This window comes from Diadema antillarum, unplaced genomic scaffold, assembly GCF_040938485.1.
Source record: "Diadema antillarum isolate AM-2024a unplaced genomic scaffold, OU_Dant_1.0 seq00001321_RagTag, whole genome shotgun sequence".
Lineage (NCBI taxonomy): Eukaryota > Metazoa > Echinodermata > Echinoidea > Diadematoida > Diadematidae > Diadema > Diadema antillarum.
Window position 1 is genome coordinate 896,453 of NW_027272092.1, and position 14,386 is coordinate 910,838.

General features: G+C 40.0%; 1 protein-coding gene across 1 annotated transcript in view; it reads left to right on the top strand.

Annotated features, from left to right (window-relative positions):
* The window catches only part of LOC139708239 (histone deacetylase 6-like), a 29,893-nt gene extending 17,562 nt beyond the window's left edge, over positions 1–12,331 (top strand). Inside the window, exons 14-22 of the mRNA XM_071620209.1 lie at positions 675–801; positions 1,167–1,232; positions 2,534–2,593; positions 3,486–3,682; positions 5,043–5,110; positions 8,519–8,693; positions 9,445–9,489; positions 11,705–11,792; positions 12,287–12,331. Coding sequence (XP_071476310.1) covers positions 675–801; positions 1,167–1,232; positions 2,534–2,593; positions 3,486–3,682; positions 5,043–5,110; positions 8,519–8,693; positions 9,445–9,489; positions 11,705–11,792; positions 12,287–12,331 — 871 coding nt within the window. The remainder of the gene's footprint in view (positions 1–674; positions 802–1,166; positions 1,233–2,533; positions 2,594–3,485; positions 3,683–5,042; positions 5,111–8,518; positions 8,694–9,444; positions 9,490–11,704; positions 11,793–12,286) is intronic.
* Positions 12,332–14,386: the final 2,055 nt, after the last annotated feature.

Sequence of the window (14,386 nt, forward strand, 5' to 3'; positions counted from 1 at the left end):
ACAAAGTTATAATGAGAAAGGATATTTGGGGTAGATATTGCCCTTAAAGCTAGAAATGAAAAATAAGTGTTGATATATTTCAAGCTATACCAGTTTTAGCAAACTTTTTGTTCAAAGATGCTCATCATTTTTTAATGTCCTTTTTTTGTAACGTTACTAACCGGCATTAAAAGCAGACCTTTCTTCTAAAATAATTCATGAAATGATTTCATTCTTTGCTCTGTTCTAGGTCTACACTAGAATGATCTCTGGTGACATTAATGAGACTTCACATCCACAGATAGAGAAATGAGTCTAATCTAAATCATGACAATGTCCCTAAAATGTAACGTTACTAACCGCGGAATTGCCCATATGAATATTTTTGACAGATCTTATTCTAATATGTTTCAGAAACACTATTCATTTGTTAGAATGTAAACGAGTGAAATGCACTAAAATGCCTAGTGGGAAGAATTAATACCTGTGTGCAAAAGTTTTGTCTATTGATGTACCTTCATTGTGTTTTTTCTGAATTTTTTCAGATGTGCTGGACATTATTTGCTAAACTTAAAAATTGAAAAGATTGTGTTCCAATCTGCATATGCAATTGTACCATCCAAATGGATTAACCATTGATAGCTGCCAACAGTGTATTCCAACTTACATGTACATGGTTCAACCTGATTTCCCAGCGTGGTCTATTTCTCCATGCATCGCTATGAGAACATGGACTTTTGGCCGCACCTGGAAGAGTCCAACTATGATCACATCGGCCTGGGAGCTGGGAAGGGGTACAACGTTAATGTTCCCTGGAACAAGGTTAGCTCTGGGCACCTTTTCATGAAAGTTGTCAGCCCTGACAGGTTGTCAATCTCTGACAACTTCAGTAAAATCCTCTGTTTTGACTGGCTGCGAAGCTCTGGTGTCTGACTGTTGCCATGGTGATTGTCAGTAACTGAGAACTTGTCAGGGCTGGCAACTTTCATGAAATGGTGCCCTGTTCTATGAACAGTCAAACCTGCTTTAACAGCCACCTGTCTATAAAGACCAACTTTTTTTTTCTTTTCCCTCTAGAGCTTGTGTATGTTAAAGACCCATAGACCAAGCAGTTGCGGGGTGCTGTTTTATGATAGTTGCTGAAAGCTTTTAATAGTTTTTACCTAGTACTTTTTCTTCCCACACAGACGGGGATGGGTGATGCCGAGTTTCTGGCCGTCTTCCACAACCTGCTGCTGCCTCTTGCTCATGAGGTGAGAGATCTGCCCACATTTTGCTTCCCTCTCATATATGCAATATTACCTTTGAATGAAACTCTTTTGTATCATGACAGCTTCTTGGTGAGGGTTATCAAGCTGTTGTAGTATACTGGTGTCACTGCCTTGACACAAGCTATCGTAAAACCAGAAATTGAAATCGACATGCACAATGAAGTTCTTGTCCAATCTGTATGCATTCAATGCCAGTAGCAAGTTGCGAAGTTTTCATCTAACAAAAAAGACTGTTGGTTTTATTCCCTGAAAATTTCATACCATGAAAAATTTCTTGCTTTACAGTATTCAGATTTGGGGACAGCGTAGCCCAAATATCTTGGTCAAATGCTGTGTATTACCTATTTATCTGTTGGTTGATGATATCTCCAAGCATGCTATGAGCAATTCAGAGATATTTTGAAAATCAGACTGTCAAGCAGAGCAACAGAACAATGGATGTTTAAGACTTTCTATTATCCAGAATGTGTGTCATTCAATATTTCACTGTGATGTTTTATTTTTGTCTTCACTTTGATGTCTTTTTTTTTTTCATGATCATGTTGATTTGAAAAAAAAGTTCTCTTTTCAATTACTGTAGTTTTCAAGATCTCTATACAGTGTTTCTATCCAGGATAAAGTTATTGATTGTTGTTGTCATGTCTTTATCCCTGTTCTATCAATATGTTCCAATGACAGAAGAAGTATGATAATTATTAGGTATATGTGAAATCAAGATGGTTCGTAGCCAGGAGAGAAAAAAAAAAAGTGTTGGTAGCTTGTTGTGATGCAAATTCAAACTGTCCATATGTAGTTTGGCAAACATTGTAGTCCAGACATTAAATGTGCATGTGGATACTAGTTAAAGTTGTCCATAATTTGTGAGGGTAAAGACAGATGAAAAACAATTTTGTTCTCAGATTATCACCCCCATGCTATGAAAAAGAACTATGGATTAGACAGAAATAAAGAGAGAGAGAGAAAAAAAAAACAACTAACATTGGAGTTTCTAAGTCTGCGTGATTTTTCAGGAGGCTGCCTAAAAACTTAGCAATTTCATTACATCCTAGGAAAATATGAGAGCCTCCTTGATTTTAGATACTGCTGCCTATGGAGATGCATGTAACCTAACAGTGCTTCCCCCAAGCTGGCTTATAGAACCTCCGTGGTTTTGATGTAAGAATGTTGGCAACCTTACAACGCAGGACAAAATGGGTCAATCACAAATATCTTGTTCAACTGGTGTTTAGAAGTTCATATACACTAGGTGATATGTGATGCTTCTGTTACTTTGCCCTGTACAGTTCAACCCTCAGCTCATTCTGGTCAGTGCTGGTTTTGATAGTGCCATCAATGATCCCAAGGTATGATGAAGACTGATTTTTTTTTTGTCTGTATATTTCTTTCTTTTTTGTCTTAAATCATTCAGGTTATTTGGTTATATATTTTCTGTGTAATAGCACGTGCACATTCAAAAAATCCCAAGCTTTCCTGATATTTGATTAGTGTGTAGATGTGGCAAATATCACAGCACAGATTAATGAAAAGCTAAGCAATCAAGATGGGATGTTGTGATCCTGTAAAAGTCCCCAAATTTTCTATGTTCCAGATTCTGTCAAGTGTTTACATTGTAATCATCCCCATTCTAGCTTCACTGTGTGTTAGTGTTGTGAAAAATATAATTGCAGCTGATGTTCATAGTTTCTTTGCTAGCAGTAAAACTGCAGGCAAGGTTATATTTCATTGCGCTTTGGGAATGTTTTGTTTGTGGTATCCTAACAAATTCTGTAACTAGCCATGCATTCCTAAATCCTTTTGTGCGAAACAACATATTTGCTGTTGACCTGGTAAATACAACGAGGTAAGTTACAGACCAGGATGTATTTGTATTGGAGATGCAGAGAAATCCTAAAAGAGAAGAAAACTATCAAATGTATGTATCATACAAATTGAAAGTGTAATAATTTTTCATTTCAAAGAATGCCTGCCCTATAGAAGTTGGTCTTCATGTTGTACAATAGCTTTATCAGCTGTAAGCTTATACTTTTTGTAGGTCACCGTGTATTAGAGTCTATAAGAATTTATCTGTACTTTCGTATTTCAACCATGTAGCAAGAGTAGATCACAGTTTAGATGCAGAGGAAATATAGGGGTTCATGCAGAATTTGCTAGGTTAATCTCTTGTTTTCATTTGCATGCACTGTAGTGTGATATTTGATTATCAAAGTCTTCTTTCAATTACTGGTGACCACACAGGGTGAGATGGCAGTCAGTCCGGCCTGCTTCGCCCACCTGACCCGCGAACTGATGAGTCTAGCCGAGGGGCGTGTGGTGCTCGGCCAGGAGGGTGGCTACTGTCTCGACTCCCTGGGGGAATCTATGGCCTGGTGTGTGGAGGCCCTGCTGGGGGATGAATGCCCAGCTTTGCCCCCACTGAAGGGTGTCTGTGATAGGTGAGAGCAGGAGTGACCCAGAGAGTTCTCCCTCCGCTTTCCTCGCATACAACAGTCAATTCTTCTTTAGTTTGTAATTTCAGTTCAGTCTTCTTTTGTCATTTTGGCATGATAATGGAAGAAATATGATTTCTGAGATGTTTATGATGGTCTGCCTCCTGTAATATTACATCCTTGTTCATTGTTTAATGGATATGCATCACAAAAAAAGCTCTGCAAATACAAGAACATAGAAACCAAAACAGAAAGTACAAAAAAGATAGACTGACCTGTGTTTTTTGCAGATTTTTGTAGGACTCATACGCATGGTTCGATGACGTGCTCCTGCGACAGTTGCTCCCATGAAATATCTGGAAGCGAAGCCCAGCATAAATTCTACCCACAAACAAAACATAACCCTATTCCGTAATCCTAATCCTCATGTCAAACTAAACCTAAAACCCAATCACAACTCTAAACCCAAGTCCTTTGAAAAAATGAGACCAGACTAATTGTCGCAGGAGCAGATTTTGTGTCCCAAACATATATCAGAGCTCGACAGTAGCGGTGGCCTGGTGGCCCGGGGACCACTGAAAATTTATTTCGGGCCACCAAATTTATCTTTTGGTTGCCTGATTTGGCATCTACGATTCAAAATGGATTGTTACTTTTGTTTGTTTGTTTGTTTGTTGTTTTTTTTTTTTGGGGGGGGCCAATACATATTTTTTGGGGGCCCCCAGAAAAAAAGATAGAAAAAAGTTAGTGTCTAGCCCTGCATACAGTAATGTATATGCATTAGCATCATGGGCAGTTCTGTGCCATTCACACCACAGGTGAATTGTGAAAATGATAGCTGGTGGTGATTATGATGGTGATAATAGGAGTAGGATGAATATTGGGATGTTGAAGGCTTCCAGTCCTGCACCTTATATCCCTGCCTATTTTTCATTTGTTATCAAGACACCAGTCAAGGAGAGTCATTACATGCATTTTCCCAGGTTGCAATAATTTTTGAGCTTTCTGAACAAAAGGGACTATCATACACTTTCGGAGTTGGAAGCATCTTGAGTAAACTTGTCCTGCTTGGTACTCAAAATAGTGTGCAACTGTGTGGCAGCCACTGGCACTTGCCGAGATGAATTTGAACAATCTAATCTTAATAGGCAGGGACTTTGGACAGTGTGTGCTATGCTATGTGTTGTCTGTGCCAATCAGCACTCAAAGCACAGAAAGGGTTTCAGTGATCAAACTGGTCATCATTACTCCATATTTTTAAATCAGAAGTGCTTTGGAACAGCATTACATTAATGCTGCAAAGATGCATTAACGAGTCTTCTTTCCCTCTTTTTTTTTGTTTGTTTATTTTTTGTGTGTGTCATAGTGCTAGTGAGACCATGCTGAATGTAATCAAGGCTCTCCAGCCGTATTGGAACTGCTTTCAGTGCCAAGGTAAAGCAGAGTTTGAAAACTATCCGTTAATGTGAAGTGGATACCCGTTCATGCAAAATTGTGTCAGTTTGTGCTATAGTATCTTGTCAAAATATGTGCAAAATACACATCAAACCAGTGAGTTCTGTCAATGGTCTGGTAGCTAGTAAGAGTGATGCTCATGCAATTTCCATGCCTGCTGTCCCCTTCCCCTTCACAACTCGGATCCGTTGTATCAGAGATAAACAGTTTAAAAAAAATGCTTTCTTTGTGTTTGTTCTACAAAAGGTATGTTTATCCAAACAATTTTTTAATAGTTTTAGCAAATACTAACGATTCTGCTTTACTGTTGTGCTTATATTGTCATAAGTAAAGTTTAGTCATACATCCATGGGAGACTTAATTTAAACTTGAAACTTTGAAAAAGGACATGTTGTTTCTTGACGGTTTCACCAGAAAACTAGGAAAGACCAAATGTGGAATAGAAATACTAATACTGTAGTATGATGCAATGCTTTATCCCACAGGAAACTAGATGATAGGAGCAAGAACCTATTCTTGAAAGAACATGTAAGGCCAAGTAAAAAAAGAAACCAGTTTCTCGTCCTCGCGCGCATCGATTTTGGCCGCCGCATCAATTTTTTTACTATTTACTATTTTCAAAATGGCGCTGAAAATACCAAGAAATTCATAATTCTCGTCCCAGCCCGCTCCCCGCCCGCATCGATTTTCAGTTGCCGCATCGACTTTTTTGATATTTACTATTTTTTCGGCCGCCGAAAAGAAAATCGACAATTCACCTACCAATCGTGATGTCTCATTTCTAATTACGCCTTGCGTCCTCTACTTAGCTGTAGTACAGCTGTAGCTTCTGGTATGTATAACGCTAGCCCCGGAGACCCGCCGCTCTGCGGCGGGGTCCTGGCGGCTACCCCGCAGTTTCGTTCAAGTGAGAATCACGATCAACTCCCTATTGCCACATATACGGCAACTTCACAAATAAACCATGGCTAAATGTCCATCATAAACACAGTGACAATATGAAATGAAATATACACTACCCCATTGCCTGGTCCTTCTCACCAATTTATCTGGAAACTGCATAATTTTCCATATTTTTTAGGAGTAGGCGGTCTGCCCTAGTGGAGAGCTTTGCTGCTATTTTGAACGTGTATATCCATCAGTACGCATCTACGCATGCGTAAACAATGACGTCAACGTTACGGACGCAAAAGGATATGAATAATGCATCATCGCACGGTGAATATGCATCATGTAGCGAGTAATACAGCTGTCAATGCACTGCACTGAATGCATTGTGTGCGCATGTGCAAGTGATTGTGAGTTTTAGTGAGCATCGGTGAGCTGAAGATATTTGCCTTATAAGACAGCATTTTCTGCATCATAAGCAATGAAATGCATCAAACAGTCGCCGATGTGAATCATTTAGGTTTAGTCGACCCATGTAAGTATTCCCAGTAGTTTTTGTTGAAAAATTAAGGAAATACAGCGCCGGAACGGCACCCGTTTGGTACAACATTAAAATATCGATGCCAAAACGGCGCAGCCCCAACACTGTACGTTGTACGTTGGGGCTGCTGGTCGCAGTTAGTATAACGCATGCATTTCACACTGCGAGCTCGGCAAGAAGGAATGACCCACAAAGCAGTCGAACTGTAGTTGGATGGGCGCCGGCGTGGGCCTGGGCTAGCTGTGATGTACAGCGCACTCGGTACGTCGTGAACGCGATAGCGGCAACATTTTTTTTTGCGATCAATCGCTGATATTCCATGCATATTTCGCGCATTGTTCGTATTTTTCCCCGTTTCTCGTATTTCAAGCGGATGAATTGTACTGTACAAATGCTTGTGAGGATTGATCGAGTTTGTTTACATTTTCATGTCATTGTGACTACATTGTATGTGCATGTGTGTGCAGTGTCGGAAGGTACGGTGCCGGTGCAGTGGCCGTGCCACACCGTATTGGCAAAGTGTGCGTGTCTGTAGCTGTCCAGGGTCGGTCACCGGTACCATCCCCTGGTCTGTCAGCTGTCTGCACGCAAGCATGAACACATTCGAATGTGTAGAAGCCCGTACACTCTGCTCTGTAATGTTGCATCGCTGACGGCGATTTATTGTTCTATTTTGAAGAGAAAATGAGTGCGCTTTTCCAGCAAATGTAGAATTATCAAATGGGTGTATCTACAAAATAAATAACTTTTCCACGGATTCTGGTTTGTCTCGTATTTCTGCGGGATACTTTTCTTTACGATGTAAATTCACGGACACGGCCGTGAGTCGTATCATCTGTGTAGTGTGGTATACAATCATTCATCATCCAAATGATGAGTGATTTTCAAATGTCTTTTTAGAACATGAAGAAACATCTTTAAATGTTTAATGCTATAATGCCATATCAGTATCATTTTGACATCCATCTGCAATTGTACAACAGTTTCCAGTTAAATGTGTTACAATTGTACTGTGAAGAAATGCAGATACATACCAGCTGTGTGGACACAAAAAGTCACAAACACCAATGATGAATAAAGCAGTGTTTTGAATATCGTGGAATTTATTTCAGTCGTACATTCTTTGTTGAAAGACATGTTTTATACCTGATTCTAAATAGCACAGTACATCAGAATTGCAAGTACACTGGTATCAGAAATGCCATTACAACACTAAATACCAGTATTAAGATGGTCATTTTTCCTTGACATCTGTAGTGGAAAGAAAGAGCAAAATTTGCTTTTTCTTTCCACTACAGATGTCAAGGAAAAATGTATTTCTGCATGCATGAAGTTTCATTTCAAGTATGGTACATAATCTGTTTGAAAATGCACAGAGTGCAGGCAAGACATACACGTGGGACCTGGGGGGCATTTCATGAAGCATTTTTGTCCGACAACTTGTCGGACAAATTTGCTCCCAGCCAATCAGATGCAAGGATTTCAGTAGCTTTTAAATTTTGTCAGACGAAATATCTGACAAAACGCTTCATGAAATGCCCCCCTGATGCAAGGATTTCAATAGCTTGTAACAGTTTGTCAGAAAAATATCCGACCAAAATTCTTCATGAAATGCCCCCCAGGTCTCTCAGAACACAGCTACATGTACCAGAGTGATATTTCATTTCATAAATTGGATATAGAAAATAGTAAAGCCCTTTCTCGTTACTTTTCTCAGAATTACCCGACGAGAAACACATATTACTTTCATTTTGACAATCCTCGAAAAAATAGTAAGATATCAAATAGTAAGGACCTCCCTCATCGCCTTGCTCAAAAAACCCGGACGAGAAACTACTATCTTTTTTTACTTGGCCTAATCACAATAACAAACGATATCAACAGCTTACATTAATGGTTAATATGACAAGTGTAAAAGCCAAGATGTAACATGTGATAGAAATTCTCTGTCCCTACAGTTAAACCCTTGGAAAGCAAGAAGCCGATCCAGAATGAAGCTGTTAGCAGCACCACACCCGACGACCAGCCTTCCCAGGGTGGGGAAGGCAACGGAGCTGCAGACCCCACAGCAGAAGTGAGGGCAGTAGGGGACAGGCTTCAGAAGGAGCTCGCACTCTCCAGACCCCCTCACAGGTACAGGGCAAATACTCCTTCTCTCTCTTTGAGAATTAGATGTAGAGGGCAGTGCTTGCATAGCTTTAGATACAATTGTGTAGTAGCTGGATACAACGGGAAAATGAAGATCTGGTAAAGACCACATCGTCATAGGATATTTCAATTCTAGCTAAACACTTCCAGACACACACATGGAAATAAAAAAAGGAAAATAAAGACCCTAAAGAGATACGTGTTAGTATATATTACTCTTTCTATACAAAATAAAGTGTTGATTTATTTCAATTCATTTGTTTTGTCAAAGATTAATCTTATCTCTAATGCATTTTACTGTGTGTAAATGTCAGCAGAGGGTTTTGACGTGTGTTACTTTCCCATCTGGGCAGATTTTGAAAAATGAAATGCTGTAAACCACAAATTTGTGACTTGCAAAACTCCACTTTATGTATTAAAGTTCATCTTACCCAGCTCAGCGCAATCATACTCGGCTGAAAATTACCACTTTCACAGCAGTGGCTGAAATCTACAGAATTTACACAAGGGTTTGATTTGAATCTGTATCCGTATATCAAGAGTTAAGAACCTTATTCAGGATATGATTATACTCCCAGTCATCTGTTCGTATTTATGAGTGTACTTTGTGTGCCATGCCAAAGAGCAGTCCTGAATGTCATACTTTAGCAACGGAGTACTTATCGTTCCTTGTACTTGCAACATTGGCGCACGCAGTGGTAGCAGCACATGATCTTGTTGAATTTCTCATATGCAGAACTGGCCTGGTGTATGATGAGCAGATGAAGCTGCACAAAGCATTGTAAGTGTCCTGATTAAAGATATTTGCATATATATATTGGCCAATATACAGATACATTGTATGTTTGAAAGTAATTTTTACTTATTTCATGTTCAAAGCCAGATATGATCAGGTACAATGTAAAATGAATGATCAAATGAACAGTCAGTTATAAGTTGTTCACATGCTCTTAGAGACCCAGCAGTGTGGGGTTATGATGAAGTGGGAATTTGTTATCATAGAGGAAAATGCCAACATGAGGAGATTGCCCTGTTTCTAGCCATAGCAGGATATTACCCAACATAATAGTTCATAGCTGCCCATATACTGGCGTGGTGACCCGTCTGCCAAGGCCACCGGCCTTTTTGTGATGTAATACTAAGAGGCAACGTAGACTTTACGGCCCAAATTCACAAAGGTGGTACAAATGAAACCGTGGTTTAAACCATGGACAAAAACCATGGAGCGCCAAGTGTCGCACAGAATATTTCGTTATGAAATTGGTAGTTTTGTTAACGAAATTATCAATTCGTGGACGAAATGTTCATTTAGTTACAAAATGTTGCCATTTCGTTACAAAATAATCATTTCATCGACGAAATGACTGATTTCGTAACGAAATATTCCATGCGACACTTGGCGCTCCATGGTTTTTGTCCATGGTTTAAACCATGGTTTCATTTGTACCACCTTCGTGAATTCGGGCCTATATGTTTGTGTTTTTGTGCTTTAAATTGAAGTGTTTACTGGTACTTTCGAATTGCTGTAATGATGTGCAGTGACATCTTGTATGGTATACAAATATATACAATACCTTTTGAGAGTCCAGCAAAAGCTTGTGTGAGTTAATGAAGAGGCATGACTAGTAACTTTCTCGAGGGTAAATTTATATCAAATTTACCATCCCTGAGGCTTGTCTAAGGTACAGTTAATTTCCCAGAGCCAAGAAGGACATTGTACAGATTTGTTTTATATCACTCCCTAGCACCTCACTATTCAAACAAACATAAAGAAGAGCGATAATGTCTTTCTCGGATGTAGCGTGCTGTACGTCCACTCTAGTACATCACAGATGTATTCACCGTGTGATTCCATGCTCCAGCCAGTGTAGAATTGGGAGAGAAGGTAGTGTAGGCCTGGGCCTGAGGGCTTCAACAGCTTCAATGTCCAGATTATTATCAAAATCGGCTTTTATTTCCTTACAAAAATTATGAAACACACAAAAAAGTCTGTACCTGATCTGCTTCTGTGAGTTTCTGCTGTTATTTCCTTTGTTGAATTCAAACAATTCTGCCACATTTGAAAGGTCAAAACGGGAATAGTTGTCAGCCATTTCACCATGGTCACTACTGGAAGCAGCCATTTTGTCGATTGAGCTGGCATGGCATGGATGGATTGTGTTGCTCGCGCGCTACGCTACGCGCACTGCAAAAATGTTTGTACGTAGGTATGCATGCCGAGTTGATCCAAAAAGACTAGTATCAGGAGGTTTCAAAGTTTCTACCACCCCTCTAACCTCTCTATCTCTCTCTCTCTCTCTCTCTCTCTTTCTCTTTCCTTCTCCCTCTCTTCCATGAGCATCATGTTGGACCCCCTTGTTTTACTGTATTAATGCTATGTATCATCAGTTAACAGAAATCAAGCTCTTTGCTCATTGTCGGCAGCTGTTCTGTAGGGAAATTTGAATGCATGTACAGTATATTACAGATGAGATGTATATAATTATGTGGAATGCACATCTTAAAGATTTATGGAATAACCATACTGTGTGATACCATATGTGTATGTATTATAATGTTTTTGTGATATTGTTGAAAATAAGGAATTGTAAAACGGTGTAGTACATTGTACAAGGAATAATAAAATGAAATCAAATCAAATTAACATGTAAGAAATTTGGGTATTGATCGTAGAATCTGATCACAAGATGACCATAGATAATGAGATAGAGTAATATGTGTAAGAGGTGTGATCTTTTGATGGTTCTGATGCAGCAAAAATTATCTTTTTTTCAATTGCACGTATGCTTTCACATGTACCAGAGTGTTATGTCCTACCTATACTTTTGTGGACAGAAGGATAGAACACCTAGATTTAAATGAATGTTAGAAATGTGATTTCAGTCCAGCTCTTGCTGTCACCATTACTAACCATTCTTTATGGGGATTTCCTGATTGTAAGAAGCTGTGGATGGGAGTCAGAGATCTATTTCATTTGGGCTGGCTCTCCAATACAGCAACCATCCAGAGCGTCCTGAGAGGATATCCAGGATCTATGCCAAGCACCAGGAGCATGGTCTTGTGGCCAGGTGCCATAGGCTCAAGGTAAGCTAGTAGTCTGGTCCAGGTATCTTGGCCCTGGACCCTTTGCTCAATGGTCTAAATTAAGCTAGGCAAACAATAACTGCTAAAGTTATTGCCTAATATACAGATGCCCATTAGGATGGAGCTTATCACAGTCTCTTGTTCATGAAGCCATTGAAATAAGTTCCACCCCGTGAAGCCACTGAAGGGCTGATGATACAGCATCATGAAGTCTGCGAAGCTGGAAATGTCGGTTTCTTTGCCTATTATTGCTGCTACACCATTAATATCCTTCAATGTAGCCAGTGCTCTCTCCTTGAAAAACACATTGCAGCTGTTAGATTTGCTTTTGTAGATTTAATCTATAACTGTTATGAACAAATTAGAATACCCGGTAAGCAGAGTATTAATCACAAAGACCGTGATGCTGGTAAAAAACAAGAATGCAGTAGGAAAGAAATATTGCTTCGTCCTTTTTATTTCAAATGTTTTCCACTCCTCTATTTCCCTCACAGTCGAGAAAGGTGACAGATGAGGAACTTCGGACATGTCACTTGTAAGTAAACATTATGATATTCACTCTGCTTTTATCAATTCAATATCCCATCTGGCAACACATTTGCGTGAGCTCATTCACGTCACAGCAGGATTATTTGTGCAAGCTGAAGTCAAGGAATAGATAAACAAGGATATCAATCTTGGTAATGAACTATCGCATCCCGAAATACCCTTGAGTTTGAATGTAGGTGTACGTATTATTCTGAAGAGAATTGGAGAGGCCTTTGGTTGCATGAATACAAATGCGTAGGAATAGGGCACTGATTCATATTATACACTTAACTTCCATTGGCACATACTTGAACATAGCTGACCAAGATATTGACATGTTCAAGATCATATCAATGAAAGATCCTCTCTGAAAAGAGAGAAATATATTAGAAACCATACATTTACTTCAAGGGCGCCGACCTCTCAAAAAGGGTTGAAATGTATTGCATTCAAATTGGATAGCAGTCAAAATATATCACAAATGCATAATGAGAATAATTGTTGAAACTTATCAGAAAGACAAGTGCCTCAGTCTGCCAATCTCCTGGCATCTCCTTGCTGGAAATTTGCAATTATCAATGACTTAATGATTTTGAATGGTTTTCAGTTTCCTTATGAACCCTAAATTGATGAAATCTCTTGCCTGCCATTGCTCTTCCTTGGTGTCGATACAATGTCTATTTTGGTATTAACTTTGATAACCATTAATTGCTGTAGACACTTGAATATTGTACATTTATGGAGCAATAGGGCCTTGCTTAAGAAGAGGGCATACAATGTAGTGCAACTGTAGTTGAAATCTTGGTCCAGAGATGAACGGTGGATGCACAGTTTCATCTTGTCTCTCCTCACAGAGATATCCTGATTGACAATGTGAAGATGACCAGCAAGCACACAGCTAGAGAACTGATTGACATACAGCACAAACACAATGTATCCAAATACAGTAGAGATGTTTATCTCCATCCCGTAAGTTCTCCTCCTCCTTCTCTTCCTCCTCTTTTTCCTCCTCTTCCTCCTCCTCTTCCTCCTCTTTTTCCTCCTCCTCCTCTTTTTCCTCCTCCTCCTCCTCCTCCTCCCTCTCTTCCTCTTCACCTCATCCTGTTCCCCCTCTTCCTCCTCCTCCTTCCCCTTCTCCTCCCCCTCCTCCTCCCCCTCCTCCCCAATCTTCCTCCTCCTCCTCGATCCTCCTCCTCGATCCTCCTTCTCCTCCTCCGTGATTCTCCTCCTCCTCTTCCTCCTCCCTCCTCCTCCTCCCTCTCTTCCTCTTCACTTCATCCTGTACCTCCTCTTCCTCCTCCTCATCCTGTTCCTCCTCTTCCTGTTCCTCCTCCTACTTCCCCTTCTCCTCCCCCTCCTCCTCCCCCTTCTCCCCAATCCTCCTCGGTCCTCCTCGGTCCTCCTCCTCTCATCCTTCTCCTCCTCCTCAATCCTCCTCCTCTTATCCTTCTACTCCTCCTCCTCCACCTTCTCTTCCTTCTCCTTCTCCTCCTCTTCCTCTTTTATCTTCTTCCCCCTTGCCTCTTCCACCTCCTCCATCTCCTCCTCTTCCTCTGCCTCCTCCTTCTCCTGTTCTTCTTCCACCTCCTTTTTCTCCTCCTCCTCCTCCTCCTCCACATCTTCCATTTAGTCTTCCCACTGTGGTTGCATATGTTGCCAGCAAGTTGTGCTCAGAGCACCTACATGTATTACACCTGTTCAGTGGATGTCAGTTCTCTGCATGAACTGTCTTGAGTTTTAGATTGCTCGATTATGATTATAGGTAGTTTCATATATCAGTGCCTGTCATTTTCCACTAAATTTCTTGTGGTATTTCATACAGTCATGGCTACTCCTCTAAAACTCTATAATATGTGGATATGCATGTTTGTGTGTACATTCTCATGTATTTGAAGTACACTATTGCTTTCAATTTCTCAATCATTTATGCTCAGTATCGTGCTTGTTGACAAGCGATGGAGAAATATGTTCAGTTTCTTCATTGGAATTCACTGAGAAATGCAAATCATTTGTTGTTTTCTTTTCTTCTCCTGTTAATATGTTTTCACTCCAGGATACCTATCTTT